The sequence below is a fragment of the Pecten maximus genome, chromosome 14, assembly GCF_902652985.1.
Source record: "Pecten maximus chromosome 14, xPecMax1.1, whole genome shotgun sequence".
In the NCBI taxonomy this organism is placed as follows: domain Eukaryota; kingdom Metazoa; phylum Mollusca; class Bivalvia; order Pectinida; family Pectinidae; genus Pecten; species Pecten maximus.
In genome coordinates, this window is record NC_047028.1 from 1,708,641 (window position 1) to 1,730,152 (window position 21,512).

Sequence of the window (21,512 nt, forward strand, 5' to 3'; positions counted from 1 at the left end):
ACATTTCCTTTCCTAAGGCATTTCTTTTCCTAAGGCATTTCTTTTCTGAAGACATTAATTCTCTTCCTAAGTCATTCTCCTAAGACTTTCTTTTCCTAAGACATTATATTATCTTCATAAGTCATTCTCCTAAGATTTTCTTTTCCTAAGACATTATATTATCTTCCTAAGACATTGATTCTCTTCCAGAGACAGTTTCTTCCAAAGACATTGTCTTCCTAAGACATTAATTCTCTTCGTAAGACATCCTTTTCTTAAACATTGATTGTCTTCCTAAGACATTCTCCTACGACTTTCTTTTCCTTAGACATTATATTATCTTCCTAAGGTATTGATTCTCTTCCTGAGACAGTTTCATCCTCAGACATTCTATTCATATGACATTCTTTTCCTGAAGACATTCTCTTCCTAAGACAATTCTTTTTCTAAGACAGTGCCAGCTTTTACTGTATGTATTAATAAATAATAATCACTTAATATTTACTCTGGAAGGTTTTAAGCACCTATCTCACACTGTACCTCACTCATCCTAATATTTATTGTTGGCAGTATTAAAACACCTTATACCTCCAACACAGCACTATAAACATATTATAACACTATTCCATGTGATACAGGGATATCTATCGGAGGTACGAAAAGTTGACAACAAGCTTTCTACAAACTGGCCACAAACAAATCTTCTTTCCAGAAAGTGTAATCAGAAGTTTGTAGTAGTTTGTCGCTAGGAAAACTGAGTTTTGGAAAAACAAATCAGTTTTGCTGCAACTTTGTGGCAAACTCATTTGTATGCACAAGAGTTTCCACAAACATTTCTTTAACACTATATACTAACAGGAATTCTAAGAACTGATTCCAGATGTGGTGCAAGGATGTAAAATCTTATTAAAATCTAATTCCACATTTCTATTCAGTATCATGTGTAACATCTAACAAATTAGTGAAAACGGACTGTCAAATGGACAATATGATTTTAATTAGTTTGGAGGTTTTTTATCAGACTCTACATTGATATACTCCCAGAGAAACATTAAATCATATATAATGACTTGTTAAGGTTTTAGCTTTAAAGTTGTACACTGACGTACCGGTAAAGTGGTGGACCTACATCCTGTACACTGACGTACCGGTAAAGTGGTGGACCTACATCCTGTACACTGACGTACCGGTAAAGTGGTGGACCTACATCCTGTACACTGACGTACCGGTAAAGTGGTGGACCTACATCCTGTACACTGACGTACCGGTAAAGTGGTGGACCTACATCCTGTACACTGACGTACCGGTAAAGTGGTGGACCTACATCCTGTACACTGACGTACCGGTAAAGTGGTGGACCTACATCCTGTACACTGACGTACCGGTAAAGTGGTGGACCTACATCAACTATAAGAGGAACCACAGCATACAGATTCACAACGATCATTAGAGAATGATAGAAATCACACATGCTGCAACACGTTCAGAGTAAACCACTCTTTTTGACAATTATGCACACTGCCACAAATCCTGTGAGTTCAGTACGGATGTGTTTTGACAAACAGAACAAACTTGTTTTAGTAATATTGCATGGTTCATGATCTCACAAACAGTAATAGTGTAAGAGACGATGAGAACTGTTATGGTACATGGGCTAAGATATAGTGACATGTGCATCCTTCTTTAAGCCTGGAACATCATGAAGGCCGCTGATCATTGTTCTCGCCTCTTTAGCTTCTTTCATAGAATTGACTCGTACTGCATTGTATCGACGTTGAATCTGAAAAAGATGACAAAGTTGTCTCGTTAAATTCTGTCTCAAAATGGACCACATTTTCAATAGATATCAAACTTCACTGTTATTTGAAAAAAATATTTGAAAATACTTGTGTTTTGAAAGATACTGAAAACAAGTCTGATTTAAATACATCCACATCAATTAAAAAATGTGAAGCATTCATACTTAAACATATTTTCATTGAATTAATCTTCTACATTTCACATTTAAAGTACATGAAATACTCTAAGGAATGAGATAAGAAGGACAAAGACAACTTATCATTCAACTTAATAACTGTTTTATTAGAATACTAAATTATCCACTACAGTGTAAACAATCAAGTCAATATTACCTCCCCTAGCAGTTTCTGAGCGTCGGCCAAGTCGCTGGGTGGTTTACGTCGAGTTTTGAGTACCTCGCCCAGGTTGGATTCCTCTACTGTGGGGCGTGTCCTGACAAAGTCCAGGGTTTCACTGATTTCCTCCTGTTTGGTACGGCGAGGTGTCAATTCCGGCAGTGTCCACTGTACAAACAGGAAGTTACTGTAGTCTACAAGTCTCCGTGACAACAGTGTAACATTGATATATACATATACTTCAATGACTTATTCACATACAGATATGAATTCACAGAATGATCAAATCAAATCATTTTAAGTCCAAAAGACATTGGCAGTTATTTCCCAACCAGATCTTTCTTTTAACCAGTCTTCAATTAAAAAAGGAAAAAAAAAAAAAAATAGCATCTAGATTTTATTAGAAAAAATTCATCAGAATACCAAAAAATCAAAGTTTTCTGAAGTTCCAAAATTCAAAGTTACATCAGTTGAGGAGACATAGAACATTAATTGCTTTTCTAAGTATACAGATAATTGATTTACCTTCTTATATGGTTCAATATGGCGGGTGACTCGGTCGAGGTGAGCTGCTGAGTCGCGATACACCAACTCATGGTTCAGGGCGTATTTCAAGGCCCGGACATTACCTTGCATATCTACAAAAACAGTAAATATTGATCATATAGAATTTATATTTAATGAATTATTTATATATAAAAGCCTTAGGGGTCAGAATATTGGTTTGTTATATAGCTATAGTTCCAGTATAAAAACTTACAGTTTGGGGTAAACAATCACGATATATTAACTTTGTTATAAGTCTCTAATTTTGGTGTATCATAGCCTAATTGGAATTTCACAAACCACGACGTCCATAAAGGACAGAGAAATAAAACAGCAAACCTTTTGGTGCTACAAATTCTGGGTCGTCCTCACAGTCCAGTAGGATCTCGTAACCTTTGTACCGGTCCTCTGCCTTCTCCTTCGTCTTCTCCTTGTGTTTCTTTTTCTGTTTCTTTTCCTTTTTCTCTTTCTTTGTTGTTTCCTTCTTGGAGGTCTCTCCTTCCTGTTCATCCACCTAGATAATCAAGCCGATATTGTTTGGGTTAAGTAATCTCCTCAATAAAAGTGTCTATTTTTCTGGCAACAGTTACACAATGTAAAAGGCGTAGTTCCTGTATTATCCAATACATGAAATCATATCTAGATACTGACATTTACTCCTATAATGTGTGTTATCCAATACATGAAATCATATCTAGATACTGATATTTACTTCTATAATTTGTGTTACGATTTGAATAAGGAATATACTTATTGCTTAATATGAAATTAAATAAAACTGAAATTAGATTCTGAAAAGTTTTTTATCATAACATATTTCCTTGGTACACACTTTACAACATTTCACAGCTTTTATAAGTAATTCTTACTGTTTGATAAAGCATGAATAAATTAAAACCCAATGAGTAATAGTGTGATGTTTGTATTAAACTGAGAGGGAACACACAATGACCTGTGTCATGAAGAAAGCTGATCCTCCTCTCTCCTCCTCCACTACTCCCTCCTCAACTACAGGGTGACTCTCGTCCTCCCAGGCGTTCTTTGTCTCGTTCACGTCCTCTTTGGTTCCCTCGGATTTTTTCTCTGTTCCTGCAGAAAATGGTCGGCTGTAATCTGGGGTTCCTGGGATAGGTGACAGGGGTTTATTGTGAAGGTCGAGGGCATTGACTACCTGGCTGTGGCCTGTTCTAGTCTGGTCAGGTTTAGGTCCTGGGGGCGGTTTAGGGGCCTCCAACATCAGACGTTCCTCCAGAGGAATTTTAGGGATCTTTGGTACAATAGTGGTCACCTTAAAAAACAAAACAATTTATTTTAATACAATCATACTATATATATATTTGGCTTTCATTTTTTTTTTTGCTATCATGTAAAGTGAATATTATGTAAATAACAATTTAGGTTGTTGAAGAGTTTAAATAATTGTGTCTGTCTGGGTTACAAGGTTAATAGCCAGGGCTAATGGAAATTTCAACATTTACCTAGAAAATATAGGTCCAGTTATTAAAGTTAACAAAATCTGCCCTGATAGGTTGTCCTACGGATAGATTACAATCCTACAACGCTCTAATTAGCCTGATTCTTCCTAACACACCCAAGGTATACTACAACTGGAGATACATACCTTGCGTGATTTCTTTTGTGTGATTTCCACTTTAGGTTTAATAAAGCTGTTGTCGCTCTGTTTTTTGCGGATAAGTTTGATTCCGAGTCTGTCATGTAGGAAGCGGGAGAGAAGTGGTGGATCACCACTCTTGGTGGTGGTTAGTGGATTAGAGTGGATTATCAGCTCCATCAACATCGGCCATGCTGCCACCGCCAGTAGGGCTTCCTCCTCAGCTATCTGATTAAAACATCAACAAAAACAGTGAAACACATCTCTAACAGAGTCTAACATCAACTCACAATATTAATTAATAATCAAGAAATATTACACAAAGAAGATGACTTTCTATTCCTCAAAATGAGCTGGAGCTCATTCAATCTTCTTGCTTTGCTAACAAAAGAAACTGACTTAAATAAAACATTCAAGAACTGGTAATTTCTTTTACTTGTGCCATGACATTAGAATTTGCATGAAACTAATGATTTACATTTTTATATCAAAAGGATAGTAACTTGTTTCAATAATACATTCCTGCCAGGATCAATATTTACAAGTTTGCAAGTTATATTAGTTGATGGCTAACAAAGAATTTTCCACGTAAAACACAGTCGTACCACACAGTACACCTGTAGTATTCTGTAGTATTACCTAAATTATGATATGTTATATACTCACAGTACACCTGTAGTATTACCTGGATTATGATATGTTATATTTCCCAGGTAAACACAGACGTACCACACAGTACACCTGTAGTATTACCTGGATTATGATATGTTATATTTCCCAGGTAAACACAGACGTACCACATAGTACACCTGTAGTATTACCTGCATTATGATATGTTATATACTCACAGTGTTCCTAGCTAGGTTGAGTACACCTGTAGTATTACCTGTAGTATTACCTGGATTATGATATGTTATATTTCCCAGGTAAAACCCAGACGTACCACACAGTACACCTGTAGTATTACCTGGATTATGATATGTTATATTTCCCAGGTAAAACCCAGACGTACCACACAGTACACCTTTAGTATTACCTGGATTATGATATGTTATATTGCCCAGGTAAAACACAGATGTACCACATAGTACACCTGTAGTATTACCTGTAGTATTACCTGTAGTATTACCTGGATTATGATATGTTATATACTCACAGTACACCTGTAGTATTACCTGTAGTATTACCTGGATTATGATATGTTATATACTCACAGTGTTCCTAGCTAGGTTCAGTACACCTGTAGTATTACCTGTAGTATGACCTGGATTATATGTTATATACTCACAGTGTTCCTAGCTAGGTTGAGGTAGCGTAGTTCGGGGAACGGTGGAAATGATGGTACTTTCTCATCTTTGAGGGTTTGTGGCACATCACCTCTGGCTGTATCTATGATGTGTGGTGACGCGACAGTGAAGTCCAGATCCTTTATTCTAGCCGACAAGTCTCCCATTGTTCCACTGAACTCTGTCTCGAGCAGCTCTGATTGGTTACAACATAAAGATACAGAATGGTTTTAAAAATTATCTAAAATCATTTGTGACAAAATATTAAAATTAAGATTTATACCAGATAAAATATATTCAAAATAAAATATATACCAGCTAAAATAATTAATATACCAGTTAAAAATGTTCCAGATAGATTATATACCAGCTAAAATAATTAATATACCAGTTAGAATATATGAATATATGCCAGATAAAATATAAATACATATATAGTTCCCCATACTCCATACCAAACAACAAATAGTTCAACATACTCAATATAAAACAACAAATAGTTCAACATACTCCTTACCAAACAACAAATAGTTCAACATACTCCATATAAAACAACAAAAATACCCCATACTCCATATCAAACAACAAATAGTTCAACATACTCCATATCAAACAACAAATAGTTCCCCATACTCCATATCAAACAACAAATAGTTCCCCATACTCCATATCAAACAACAAATAGTTCCCCATACTCCATATCAAACAACAAATAGTTCTCAATACTACATACCAAACAACAAATAGTTCCCCATACTCCATATCAAACAACAAATAGTTCCCCATACTCCATATCAAACAACAAATAGTTCCCCATACTCCATACCAAACAACAAATAGTTCCCCATACTCCATACCAAACAACAAATAGTTCCCCATACTCCATACCAAACAACAAATAGTTCCCCATACTCCATACCAAACAACAAATAGTTCCCCATACTCCATATCAAACAACAAATAGTTCCCCATACTCCATACCAAACAACAAATAGTTCCCCATACTCCATATCAAACAACAAATAGTTCCCCATACTCCATATCAAACAACAAATAGTTCCCCATACTCCATACCAAACAACAAATAGTTCCCCATACTCCATACCAAACAACAAATAGTTCCCCATACTCCTTACCAAACAACAAATAGTTCAACATACTCCATATAAAACAACAAAAATACCCCATACTCCATATCAAACAACAAATAGTTCAACATACTCCATATCAAACAACAAATAGTTCCCCATACTCCATATCAAACAACAAATAGTTCCCCATACTCCATACCAAACAACAAATAGTTCCCCATACTCCATACCAAACAACAAATAGTTCCCCATACTCCATACCAAACAACAAATAGTTCCCCATACTCCATATCAAACAACAAATAGTTCCCCATACTCCATACCAAACAACAAATAGTTCCCCATACTCCATATCAAACAACAAATAGTTCCCCATACTCCATATCAAACAACAAATAGTTCCCCATACTCCATACCAAACAACAAATAGTTCCCCATACTCCATACCAAACAACAAATAGTTCCACATACTCCATATCAAACAACAAATAGTTCCCCATACTCCATACCAAACAACAAATAGTTCCACATACTCCATACCAAACAACAAATAGTGCCCCATACTCCATATCAAACAACAAATAGTTCCCCATACTCCATACCAAACAACAAATAGTTCCCCATACTCCATACCAAACAACAAATAGTTCCCCATACTCCATATCAAACAACAAATAGTTCCCCATACTCAATATCAAACAACAAATAGTTCCCCATACTCCATACCAAACAACAAATAGTTCCCCATACTCCATATCAAACAACAAATAGTTCCCCATACTCCATATCAAACAACAAATAGTTCCCCATACTCCATACCAAACAACAAATAGTTCCCCATACTCCATACCAAACAACAAATAGTTCCCCATACTCCATACCAAACAGAAAACAGTTCCCCCTTACTCCATATCAAACAACAAATAGTTCCCCATACTCCATATCAAACAACAAATAGTTCCCCATACTCCATACCAAACAAATAGTTCAACATACTCCATACCAAACAACAAATAGTTCCCCATACTCCATACCAAACAACAAATAGTTCCCCATACTCCATACCAAACAATAAATAGTTCCCCATACTCCATACCAAACAATAAATAGTTCCCCATACTCCATACCAAACAAATAGTTCAACATACTCCATACCAAACAACAAATAGTTCCCCATACTCCATACCAAACAACAAATAGTTCCCCATACTCCATAACAAACAACAAATAGTTCCCCATACTCCATACCAAACAACAAATAGTTCCCCATACTCCATATCAAACAACAAATAGTTCCCCATACTCCATACCAAACAACAAATAGTTCCCCATACTCCATACCAAACAACAAATAGTTCCCCATACTCCATACCAAACAACAAATAGTTCCCCATACTCATTTTGATAAAATACTGTTATCTCACCTGTCACATTACTTGTTTCTGGTTTTTTACTAGCTGGGTCCTCCATAGATTTGACCTCTGACCTGATATCCAGAGTGTTAGCTGGGGCTAAGATTGACTCGGATGCCAAAGTTGTATCCATTTTAGAAATGTCAGTTTTTTCCCCTTCTGGTTGTCCAACAACCACAGATACCTCCGGTTCTCGTTCTGTCTGCTTTCCTGAATGAGGAGTTCGAGCTGATTTTCTAGCAGATTTCACAGCAGATTTCCTTAATTTTTCTGCTGCTTTTTCATCCTCATTGACCACCATTGTTCCCTCCACAGATTTAAGTTGTGGTACATAAAATATTTCATTCTTCTCAAGATTCAAATGTCTCAGTCTGCAAGAAAAAGTAAATTTTATATTCTTTCTTCAGTCAATTAAGAATTTCTCATAAGATTTGTATAAAACAAGCTGAATCAAACAAGCATAGTGGGTATAGCTCATGCGAAACATGTCCCCTAACGACCCCTGCTAAAAATAGTAAGTGACCTTGACCCAAAACCCTGAAACACAAACTTGTCCAAAACATTATGGTTTTTAATCATTGTGAGAAGTTTGATCAAAATCTCTAAAGGAATGGAGCCACTAGCACTGACAAACTCTCTGGTGTTATGTACATACGTACAAGACGGACAGAGATGAAAAAAATATAGCTCCCCCCCCCCCCCCCCCCCCCCCCCACCCCCTCCATTTCACCGGTAGGTAACTTGAAACTGTAGAGAAACTTTCAAAATAATGGAAAGAAATGGATGTTTGATATAACCAACAAGTATCCATTGGTAAATACCTGTTCAAACCAGCTAAAGCTGCAAACACACGCACATCGGACAACCTGTTGTCATCCAACATCAAAATTTCTAAATTCTTGAAGCGTGGTACTTGTCGTTTACTGAAAGAACAAATTTTAACAATATCTAAATATAGATGAAAATTACTTCTGATAATTCAAAAATGGTTTCTACATAATTATAATTTGAAACACTGATAATAATATCCTGCTCCGATTTCTAATCACAACATCAAGCCAACCAGTTTCAATAACACTTATTCAATCAAAAGATCTCGATGAACATTTGTCTTTCAAATTGATAAGCAACAATTTAAAAAAAAAGTTCTTTTAGTCTGAAACTTGAAAACATATGAATGTTTTATAAAAAAAAAACTGTTTATAATTGATATGAGAACACATTGCCGGCTAAGATGGTAACTGAAAGTACATTGTCGGTTGAATTGATATGAGAACAAGTTTCGGGCTAGACTGATAATGAGAACACAGTTTTGTCTAAGTTGATATGCAAACACATTGACAGCTAAGTTGAGATGAGAACACATTTTTGTTTAAGTTGATATAAAAACACATTTTTATCTAAGTTGAGATGAGAACATATTTTTGTCCAAGTTCATGAGAACACATTGTCAGCTAAGTTGATATGAGAACACATTTTGGTCTATATTGAGATAAGAACACATCTTTGTCTATGTTGAGATGAGAACATATTTGTATCTAAGTTAAGCAGTTAATGCTGACCTATTTGGGTCGATGTAGGGGATGGCCAGGTCAACAGGAAGGGAGCGGAAGTGATTCCCTGTCAGGTGAAGCACTTTCAGTGAAGGTAACGTGCCGAGGGCTAGGACGTCATCATGAGACAGATTGTTGTAGGACATGTCCACCATCTGTACAAAATAACCGTATAATATCTATATCATCACTGTTCAGACACACATCATCAAAAGGAGGGGGTCGGTGGGGGCGGGCATGAAATAATCTGTAACAGACACACATCATCACATGGAGGGGGTCGGTGGGGGCGGACATGGAGGGGGTCGGTGGGGGCGGACATGGAGGGGGTCGGTGGGGGCGGACATGGAGGGGGTCGGTGAGGGTGGACATGGAGGGGGTCGGTGGGGGTGGACATGGAGGGGGTCGGTGGGGGCGGACATGAAATAATCTGTAAAAGACACACATCATCAAAAGGAGGGGGTTGGTGAGGGCGGACATGGAGGGGGTCGGTGGGGGCGGACATGAAATAATCTGTAAAAGACACACATCATCAAAAGGAGGGGGTTGGTGGGGGCGGACATGGAGGGGGTCGGTGGGGGTGGACATGAAATAATCTGTAAAAGACACACATCATCAAAAGAAGGGGGTCGGTGGGGGCGGACATGGAGGGGGTCGGTGGGGGTGGACATGGAGGGGGTCGGTGAGGGTGGACATGGAGGGGGTCGGTGAGGGCGGACATGGAGGGGGTCGGTGGGGGCGGACATGGAGGGGGTCGGTGAGGGTGGACATGGAAGGGGTCGGTGGGGGCGGACATGGAGGGGGTCGGTGGGGGCGGACATGGAGGGGGTCGGTGGGGGCGGACATGGAGGGGGTCGGTGGGGGCGGACATGGAGGGGGTCGGTGAGGGCGGACATGGAGGGGGTCGGTGGGGGCGGACATGGAGGGGTCGGTGGGGGCGGACATGAAATAATCTGTAACAGATACAGTTAAAACTTTCTACTTTGGTAACAACGTTAACATTATTTATTAAGTGAATACATGTACCAGGTATGTGAAAAGTAAAATTAAATAATTTAATTAAGAATATCACTTTGGATTCGACATGTCTTTTATTTATGGTCAAAACAAATACCAACCTCTAGATGGGGATAATCCCCAGGATTCAGTTTGATATTTCTAATGGCATTCAGGGGGACCTCAAGTTCTCGTATGATGGGAAATCCTCGAAAAGCCTCTGTAAACATATGTAATAAAATCATAAAATCAGTCCTTCTAATGAAAATTCTGCGGACAATCATGATGAGATATGTATATGTAGTTAATTAAATATTCACATATATTGCAAATAAATGTATTACATATCTTTATATACAGTCATCAATCTACAATTTATTTTCATCAGTCCTTTTCATGTGTATTGCTAAAAACATTGAGTTTCACAATATTAAATTTAAGTATTTCCAGAAATTCTGTGAGTACAGGAATCAGGGGAACTGCATCTAGATTTATCATATACATGTATATAGATCTTACATATGTAGTTACACATACAATTGACATATCGGTTGAAAATTGTTTCTTGAGGAGGAAAAACTAACCAAGGGGGAGATAATTTTCTGCTGCATTGACATACGCCACATTGTCAAATAGTTGGAAGTCCTCCTCCTTGTATTCTGTCAACTCCTTCCCGGCAATGTTTACAGAACACAGATCTACGGGGTCTTCAACACAGCAGTGCTTCATCTGAAACAGTCACTTTAAAGTCTTACCTTTACACACATTAGGAATTTAGAGTGCTTACTTTCCACTTTAAAATTTATTCAACATACCAGTTTGATAAAACTTGGATGTTTGGTCTTGATTGCTTGCAATGAAATGGAGTCTATCATGAACATGATCCAACCTAATTACCATATACATAATGGATGTGAGAAAGACTGTTCCACATTCCCTTTTTAAAACAAATGCTTTAAAGTTGCACTAATGTAACTTTGAACTTAAATCACATTTATAAGGAGGACAGCACAATTATGATTGGAGCCTTTTCTTATCAACTGAAATGTACATTCACTATGTAATTATACTGCTTCGCTTCACAATTCAACTTGATGTTCATGAAATAAAATTCATTCCCAAAACAATTGCAAATTGGTATTTGATATTTTTGTACCTAATAATCAATCTAACATAACGATTATTCCATGTTAAATATGTATAATTGTCTCTTTGACAAGAACTTGATTTTCAAAAATGTCTTCAATACAAAAGCTTTAATAACTCACAGGAACATCAGTGACAAACTTAAAACCCACTGGTACAAATGTGCTAAGTATGAACAATGATTATTTTTTACAAAAAGAAAGAAGAAAATCAGTTTGCTATGTAACAATATATTGAAGTACATTATGTATAACCATGACAAGGTACCTTTGACAAATTCCTTGTAATAGTTGACATAATATCTGATATTTAATAGGCAGTTTTAATAGCAGCTTCCTATAATTAATCAGGGGCCCATGGGAGCAGGAAACATGGTATGAAACTTTATTGCACTATTTTCACAAAATTCCTAAGGGTCATCAAAATATATCAAAGTTTTTGCTGTATCACGACCCTTGTATTGATATTATAACCCTTGTTTCACGATAAATAATTCCCCTTGCGGTACACACCATCACTAAATCAATGCATAAGATGGGGAAATTGTGACAGAAAAAGCCAGATATGAGAGAAAAATATGATCAAAGTCTGGAGTTTTACATGCTTTGTGACTTCTTGGGTATAATACCAAAATATCTTTAATACCCACTTATGAAAGAATCTTATAAAATTGCATGTTTCAATGTGGATTAGTGTAATATACCACTTTTCTAGGCAAGGATTTACACATTATTAACAGAAATTTCACTCAAAGTAAATTATATTACAAATCCTAACCAAAAAAAATCCATCAAGAACTGGGGGTTCTTCCAAATCCTCATCATCATTAATGAAGCTCTGGGTTGCTAAAATTGTGCCCTGTTTCTCTGCCCTTTTCCGTTCTCCTTTGATCCTAGAATATGTACGTGGCTTTGTGCAGAGAACTGCCTTGAAACGACGTCTCTGCTCTGCCCTTTGAGCAACCAGCCATGCTCCATTTCCTGAAATAAAAAAATGGTGCAGTTACAGGTATGTCCTGTTTACCTTTATCTTACAGGTATGTTCTGTTTACCTTTATATTACAGGTATGTTCTGTTTACCTTTATATTACAGGTATGTTCTGTTTACCTTTATATTACAGGTATGTTCTGTTTACCTTTATATTACAGGTATGTTCTGTTTACTTTACCTTACAGGTATGTCCTGTTTACCTTTACCTTACAGATATGTTCTGTTTACCTTTACCTTACAGGTATGTTCTGTTTACCTTTATCTTACAGGTATGTTCTGTTTTATCTTACAGGTATGTCCTGTTTACCTTTATATTACAGGTATGTTCTGTTTACCTTTATTTTCTACACAAGCGCCTCTAGTATAAATGTTGATTAAAAAAAGTTCTATACAATTAAAATGCCTGATAAGAACTATATAAAAAAAATTGTAGTTGCAGATGTGTAGAGGTATAGAAAACAGTTCACTAACCTGCTACCAGCAACTTAGGATTTGTAGATGATCTCAAACTAATGTTTAGGTAATTGAGGATAACAAATGAAGAATTAACTACCCTCCCATTGTCTGTTTATAACCACTGTAATGACATGCATATGTATTTGTTTGTTTGTTTTTGTTTAACGTCCTATTACACTGGGAGACACGAATGTACTAGTTTTTTCATATTTTCTACTAATTCTGAAATTTTCACCAATTTTACCATAAAAGATCTAATTTAACCCAACCCTGTCCATTTTTTCAGGAACGTATCTAATTATGAATTTTCATGGCTAATTTTCGACGGTCAAAGCTAGTTCTGTGAATCATGTCCAATTTAACATGACCACCGTCTAATTCTATCGAGCTATCTAGAAATCATGAACTTTACACTATTTATTTCATGACTATCTAAAAGTTTCTTATTTCGACGAGATTTCCCCCGACAGTCTAGAAATGTCCGACAGGATCTATTTTTTTCTCCACTGACGCTAATTCTGCTCCTCGAATCTAGTATTGACGGAGCAATCCAGTTTTCGTGAAAATCGCCTAATATTAAACGTCATGACGAATATTGCGAGATTCGCCTCGGGCGGTTCTGTCGCGCGGCAATACCAGCACTGCCAGCCGTAGACTACTTTACCTGGACAGCAGCCATCCGTGACCATCGAGTCCCGCGGCTAGCCTCGACTTGGGAGCGCTCAGCCGTGAAGCGGTCCTACCATAATCACCTATACTTACGATGTCGGTACCGACTCAAATGATACGGACGATTCGTTCTTCCACAATTAACAATATTATCGGAAATAAATACACTACATTTAACTAAATTTCATACGTCTAATTTAAAAATTCGTATCATGACAGGAAGGTGGTATAATATATATATAAAGGAGATTTTTGCAACGAAAGTATTGGAGACGAGTTCCATCATCTATTTATGTTAACATATTGAAATGAAAATTATTCTTTCAAAATGCATCCCACAGTATTACTGTATTAACCCTAGTATTCATAAAATGAGAGGTCTAATATCTATATGTCATACATGCAATTACTGAGGGTTTATGTCCCTGTTGTAAATCTATATTATATTACCTAGCAGGAGCTTGATTATCAAAAGGAGAACGATTAAGGAATGAGCATGAAAGGACAATGATAAGATGAAGGAGCGTGCAAACGTAGTTAGTTTGTTCTAGGCAGATATTATGTTATTGTGTGTAAATCAAATTTTTTTGTTAGACATCAATTCATTTTTGTATAATTATCTGTATTCCTTTCACTTTCTCTCTTTAGTCTTCCTTTCTAATTTGTCAATCGTAAAATTAATGTAAATGTCCATTTTTTGTGTCACATCGTTGTAAAAATGTTTGGAGGAGGGGGCTTTAATAAGTTGTATAACTTCTGCCCAATCCTCATGCCTACATTTGAAGCAATAAAAAATAAGTTAAAAAAAAAAAACCTTTATTTGCTTGTATATTTAGGTAAATTACATTTTTACTTTATACATGATTCCAACAAGGAATATGTAAGAAAACATATTTAAATATCTTGCATTTCTATAGCAAGTTTGCCTAAATTGTCTTATTATTTAGAAATAGAACTAATGGAATCCCTATGATGTTGCACACATCGCTCGGCGACTCTCATCAGGCAGAACGTTTATCATTTGTTGACCATTCAGTGTACAGTGGACCCGCGATAATCCGGACGCCGATAGTCCGGAAAACTCGCAGTCCGGACGGAAATGCACGGGAACGGATTTCCGTAACGTTATTTGTACTCACCAGTCAGGAAATTCGGATTCCGATTCTGGAAGCCCATTTTGGAAACGGAACGTACTTTTCATTAGTAAATTTCCCGCAATAATCCGGACAATTTTTTCACCACGAGGAGAAAAAATGTCGGGGCAAGTCACCCGTGTCGACAGCTGTACAGACTATTGCTTGACACTGTGCGTAGTCATAGCGACCGCTGCCAGGACATAGCCCCGGGTGTTTACCTGTGTTACAAAGTGTAACTTTTGTTTTTATAATGGTACATTACTTTTTCTCTACGACCTTTTTAAACTTTACAGTATTAAAGGATTTTATAGTATAGCCTGGTTTTGCTTTTATCAACTTAACGTACAATATCTATTATAGTTATTTTACAGACGGCAACTTTTATAGGAACACATATTGCTATTTCGTAATTAGCAAGAATTTACGCACAAACATACAGTACGTGATACCATAATTAATCAATCTCAAATACGGTAATTAACATCATGAACACTTGTATTGGGTAAACACGGATATCGGCTTTGTAACACCGTTACGTGAAAAGACGACTCATTGAAAGATGCATGTTATTAATTACATACACATTTACATATTAAGCAGTGATCGCAAGAACTGGGTTGATTACACACAAATTAGTCAATAGTCGTATGATACTTAATTAAGCGTCACATTGTTAAGTTAATACGGGTTTAATAATTATCGGACTTCTTCGGTAGTTCTCGCTGGTGTAGCGTACTTTTAGATATATAGCTTGGGGTTTCTGGTACGTAAAAATCATAAAAAAAAATAGACTGATGGTAAGTTGTAAAATCCGGGTCTTTTATTTAAGGTATTTAACGTTTGTAATTTCTACTTGTTTGTGAACCTCCGGGACGTGACAGATGTGTGGTGTTTGTAGGACACATATGCCCGCTATACATAAAACAGCTTTCACTTTACATGTTCTTTTAAAAACATAGTTTATTGGGGGGGGGGGGGGGGCAAACATATCTTTTTGCCCCCCCACTTTTTGACATCCAAAATCTAAAAAAGGGGAATTAACACGAATTTATATATTTTCGAACCGATAATGTTTTCTTGAAGGCAGCGATAAAAACTTTATCTTGTACATCCGGAACATTCCGACTTTTATACTAGTACATCAATCCTCAGACCTGTGTGTTGGTCGTCTGCAATAGCCTGGTAAGTCAATGTTTATATCTTAATACGAAATTTTGCTTAACTTCATCACATAGATTCAATAAGTTGATGATAATTTGTGAAGTTAATTGAGTTCATAATGAGAACAAGACAGAAACACAACATGAATAAGAATGCGCGGTTTTAACGTGAATAGAGTGATACTAATTACCGACAGGTACGAGGAAAAAAAATCGGCTCGCGCCTACGGCGCTCGCTTTATCACTAAATTACTGCCCCCCCCCTTTCGATTGCAGATCCGCAGGGGTGCTTCGCCACCCTGGGGCCCCCAGACCTCTCGCAAAAAGGGGGAAAATATTGGCTCGCGCCTATGGCGCTCGCATGATCACTTAATTACTGGACCCCCTTAGGAAACTCCTGGATCCGCTCCTGATCCCGAATTATTGAAAATGTGCTATATTAATTTTCCGCGGGGGGCTTGGACCCCCTTGAACCCCCTATCAGGGCGCTGCCCTGGACCCGCTGGGCGGCCCCTCAGACCCCTCGTAAAAAAAAAAAAAAAGCAAAAAAAAATCGGCTCGCGCCTACGGCGCGCGCATTATTACTAAATTACTGGACCCCCGCCCTTTCGAAAATCCTGGCCGGGCCTGGTGATTCATGTTTTGCCATAAATAATATATATCCTGATTTGCGTAAATAACTTATTTTGTACTACATAAATTATCAAAATTATCATGGGATGTTGAAATGATAATTATTGCCTAATTTTGCGGAGATGGCATACGATTAGTTTAGTGCGTAAAAAAAAAAAAAAATTGCCCCCCCCCCCCCCCCCACTTTTTGCCGACTTCCTACGCCACTGACATAGATAAAAAGTCTGAGTTGGTCACCCGTGTCGACAGGGGAACAGGTAGTAGATCGCGGTCGCTTGACACACAGAGTAGTCATAGCAACCGCTGCGAGATCTTAGCCCCCGGCATTAACCCGTACAATTTAGTTTTTGTAGCGGTACCTTGGTTTTCTATACAGCGATCGAATTAATTAAAGGATTATAGACCGGTCTTGTTTTTGTTTGAAATGTTTATTCAATTCAATCCTTACGACTTATAAGCATGCTGAAAATGACAGCATACAATTTTTTATCTTCACTATTTTTAAAATGCAATTTAACGAAAGATAGACAGCATCGATATACAATGTAATGACGATACAGATGTTATGACATTTCTGAGCGGTAATATCGAATGAATGAGTGGTGTGTGGAGTATACAATAGTGTAGTCATATTGAAAACATAGAAACTGATAAGAGTGAAAACAAAAACAGCTAATTCAGGCGATATCTAGAACGTGCTGTAAAACACAATTTCAAATTCTCTGATATCAATATATGTTATTCCGAAGTTAGCACGTACGAATCCATAAAGCTATATAGGATTATCACTGATCATATATAAGGAAAGAATATCTTTAATAACACGAAACGTTTTATCAATTTTCAAATTCTTTATTGACTTTAGGCCATACGGCCCATAAGTACATATTATAAACATATTATTATTATCAGGTGTTTCACAAATTGAATTAAGAACATCGGCTTGGAACGACAACGCTTTGCTGATAATACTACTGATAAACCGTAAGGTTTAAAGTAATAAATGAATTGAATTGAATTGAAAGATTTTATTATATAACACAGTTGTTTTCTTTATGTCAAACGTAAGACATGATAGTTCAACACATCTTTTTTTTTCACAAATCTTCTATTTCATGTTTGATTCATAATGACTATACTGGTCACACTATACACAACAAAATATGCACAGAGAAGTTACATGAAATGCATACATATTATACCCTCGGCGTCATTATAAATGTATGGATAATAAAAAACAGTTCAATATTCAGTAAGAAATATCTATAGAATATCGGAGACACTATATAGGATTTATGGTTTAGTTGTTTTTCTATATCTCATCAGAGACTTGTATATCACAAGTCTCTACTCTCATCGATGTGATGCATACAGTTTCAAATTTTCTTATTAGTAAGCTTGTATATATTAGAGCTCGGATAGTGTTAACCCATTGGTAATTACAATATTCCTCTATATATAACCAGGGACGTATATAGTTGATATATAGGTCTCTGATGCAGGCATCTGTTCAAAAGAAGATGTACTTAGAGGTTCGGCAAATAACAAAAATGTTGATACCCGACAATAAACGTAAAAGATAACGTTTGTACATTCGAAGTCTTATATTGTAGGACTAATATACTTGTCATGTTAAATACAGAACCAGCTTATAGTTCATCCCAAAAAGAGGGCGGGGATTTACCTGTGCTCTCGCCTAAGGCAGGAAGCCAACCAGCAGGTTCAATTTAGAAATGCCCCAGGCCTAATGTAATCAACAACTGTTCAGGTGTCCTTGTGAAGTGGATGACAAGAGGTTTTCGATACAATATTCTTTCTTTTATTAATACAATACAATACAATACAAATTATTTTATTCACGTGTCAATATTACAGATATATAAAATACAGTAGAAGTCATAAAAACTTTACAAGTTGCATTAAAATTATATTCACATCCAGACTTATGAGACACAATATAGTAAAAAGTTCTGTTAAATATAGGTAAAACAGGATCTTCTGCGATACATCAGATAGAGTGAATAAGCTAAAATAGGCTGAAGATCATCACTTGTCATAAGATAATGAAATTGTTCATATGGGTTTAATTCTAAAAAGTTTGGACAATAATTGCTTGCTTCACTAAATAAAATTCGCCTAATATCTGAATAAAACTTACAGTCAATTAAAAAATGGCGCTCGTCTTCTACTAATCCTGACTGACATAAAATACATTTCCTCTCATGTAATGCTAAGGGAGAACGAGAATACCGGCCTGTCTCTATTTTCAATTTCAAATTACTACAACGGAACTTGGCTAACGTTTGCCTATGCTTAAAATTTACAACAGTATATATATATGATTCTGGGGTAAAAACAGATTTAAACGTACGGTAAGTACGCAACTTAATCGTTTATTGATACAAAATTTGCCTCAATTGAATAACAATAAATATGTAATCGTCGCATTGTGAATGTAATACTTTTATTTTTACAGGTGTCTTATGATATTGATGTACATGCAGCACATTTAATGAAAATTTAACTGGAACAATCTGCAAGAAAAGTGAATGTATCGTATGTGATATCAGAAATATAGATATACATCATGTGATATACATTATGTATGTATCTTATCATGTATGTATCGCATATTTATAGCTTGAACACTTAATTCGAGTTGGTACCGACACCGTATAGGTGATTATGGTAGGACCGCTTCACGGCTGAGCGCTCCCAAGTCGAGGCTAGCCGCGGGACTCGATGGTCACGGATGGCTGCTGTCCAGGTAAAGTAGTCTACGGCTGGCAGTGCTGGTATTGCCGCGCGACAGAACCGCCCGAGGCGAATCTCGCAATATTCGTCATGACGTTTAATATTAGGCGATTTTCACGAAAACTGGATTGCTCCGTCAATACTAGATTCGAGGAGCAGAATTAGCGTCAGTGGAGAAAAAAATAGATCCTGTCGGACATTTCTAGACTGTCGGGGGAAATCTCGTCGAAATAAGAAACTTTTAGATAGTCATGAAATAAATAGTGTAAAGTTCATGATTTCTAGATAGCTCGATAGAATTAGACGGTGGTCATGTTAAATTGGATATGATTCACAGAACTAGCTTTGACCGTCGAAAATTAGCCATGAAAATTCATAATTAGATACGTTGCTGAAAATTTCAGAATTAGTAGAAAATATGAAAAAACTAGTACATTCGTGTCTCCCAGTGTTAACAGCCAGGGTCATTTAAGGACATGCCAGGTTTTGGAGGTGGAGGAAAGCCAGAGTACTTGGAGAAAAACCACCGGCCTACGGTCAGTACCTGGCAACTGCCCCACGTAGGTTTCGAACTCGCAACCCAGTGGTGGAGGGCTAGTGTTAAAGTGTTGGTACACCTTAACCACTCTGCCCCCTTGCATATGTACATGTATACTATATATATAATAGTAAGTGACATGATATAGATTTCAAGACTTAGTCACATAAGTTCCAATTAAATTAGGTTTTGTTGTGTTTGTTTAATACTTAATCTGTTTCTCTATGGGTATGAGACCGTTTCACTAACCCACAACTCAAAACTGGTAATTTGTAAAATGTTCATATACATGAATCATTGATCAATCATTCCAATCTCAATAACTGCTCTTTATTAAGCATTGTTTAATCTAATGTCATGATACAATAATAAATATCATAAAATTATAACATGTATACTTTTGAGTCCTTAGTGTGATGGAGACAAGATTTGTTAGGTATCACTTAGTAGCTTAGTTTTACCAACAAAACTGGGGAGGAATGGCCTCCTGTATTAGCGCTGATTTGGTGAGAATGAGTGTGTCCAGCCTGGTGAGTGATGGTTGCATGTGCACAGGTTCTTGGGATTATAAAGGTGAACACTTTCACATTTTATTCATTCTGTTTCAGGCTTGAAATAAAAAAGGTAGTGATCCTGGTTGATCCAGTGAAATATAGTATTAACTGTATTAGGGAATTATATAGGTATTATTACTTGTCATTTACAACTGAGAAAAACCTGGAAGAAGTCACCTGTTAGTCTAAAACTAAGTTTTGACCTATACAGTAGACTAAACTTAGCAGTCACAGTAGCACTCCCGTTACATTAGTATGTTTCCGAAGGTCATAACAATCAGGTGTGAATTTGATCATCAAAACAAAATCAGCCTGGATTTTGAAATGTTCTGCAGTCACTACCAGACTTGGCAGGATGTGACTAGTCTACTGAGTACAGTACAGCACCAGCACTGTACAGACTACAGTAAGTACACATTGTTGAATTATTATTCTCTGTACAAGTCTGGTTTTTTACAAACAAAATCAAACAGGTGCATACCGTATCAATTTTCTCAAGTGACCTTAGTCTATACTTAAACATTTTACAATCGTATGTACTGACTATATGTAGGCAAAACCATTGTGAATAGTACCGTGAAGATCTTATCATTCAACAAAACAGTCTCTATTTTGGAAAAAGATGACGAACTTTGTGGACTTTGTATTTGAGAAATACACTGGTAGGGGCAATACCCAGAACAATTTAAGTGAGTTGTTGTATTCATGGATCATTTCAACATACCATCATCCGTATTTCTCAGTAATGTCCGAACAGGAAAGCAATTTGCTGCAAATCCATCGGGGACGGCCCCGTCATCATACTTGACGAACGGTGCGGCCGCCATTTTCAAACATCGCTACGGCAACGCGAAATCTCATATCGC

General features: G+C 36.8%; 1 protein-coding gene across 4 annotated transcripts; it reads right to left on the reverse strand.

The window, feature by feature from the left end:
* Window positions 1-469: 469 nt before the first annotated feature.
* Window positions 470-21,481, reverse strand: LOC117341954 (X-ray radiation resistance-associated protein 1-like). Of its 4 annotated transcripts, none has more exons than XR_004535719.1 (15): window positions 21,371-21,481; window positions 12,534-12,736; window positions 11,195-11,339; window positions 10,733-10,830; window positions 9,624-9,769; window positions 8,883-8,984; window positions 8,074-8,432; window positions 5,561-5,754; window positions 4,282-4,500; window positions 3,613-3,948; window positions 3,000-3,174; window positions 2,640-2,752; window positions 2,112-2,282; window positions 1,378-1,759; window positions 470-1,104 (listed from the first exon to the last, which is right to left on the reverse strand). XR_004535719.1 is itself a non-coding variant. In XM_033903843.1 (14 exons), the coding sequence occupies exons 1-14, from the start codon at window positions 21,471-21,473 to the stop codon at window positions 1,634-1,636; spliced, it is 2,490 nt and encodes an 829-aa protein (XP_033759734.1). In that variant the 5' UTR covers window positions 21,474-21,481; the 3' UTR covers window positions 470-1,633. The 4 variants fall into 4 exon arrangements, 1 of the variants encoding a protein (XP_033759734.1); XR_004535718.1 differs by having other exon boundaries at window positions 470-1,299; XR_004535717.1 differs by having other exon boundaries at window positions 470-1,338.
* Window positions 21,482-21,512: the final 31 nt, after the last annotated feature.

Bases quoted from the DNA above. Each gene is read 5' to 3' on its own strand.
- LOC117341954 (XM_033903843.1), bottom strand. From the start codon at position 21,473: ATGGCGGCCGCACCGTTCGTCAAGTATGATGACGGGGCCGTCCCCGAT. The intron at 8,985-9,623 runs GTCAGCATTAAC...TTGTTCTTTCAG, and splicing joins CCCTACATCGACCCAAATAG to TAAACGACAAGTACCACGCT. The intron at 8,433-8,882 runs GTATTTACCAAT...TTTTTCTTGCAG, and splicing joins GCTTTAGCTGGTTTGAACAG to ACTGAGACATTTGAATCTTG.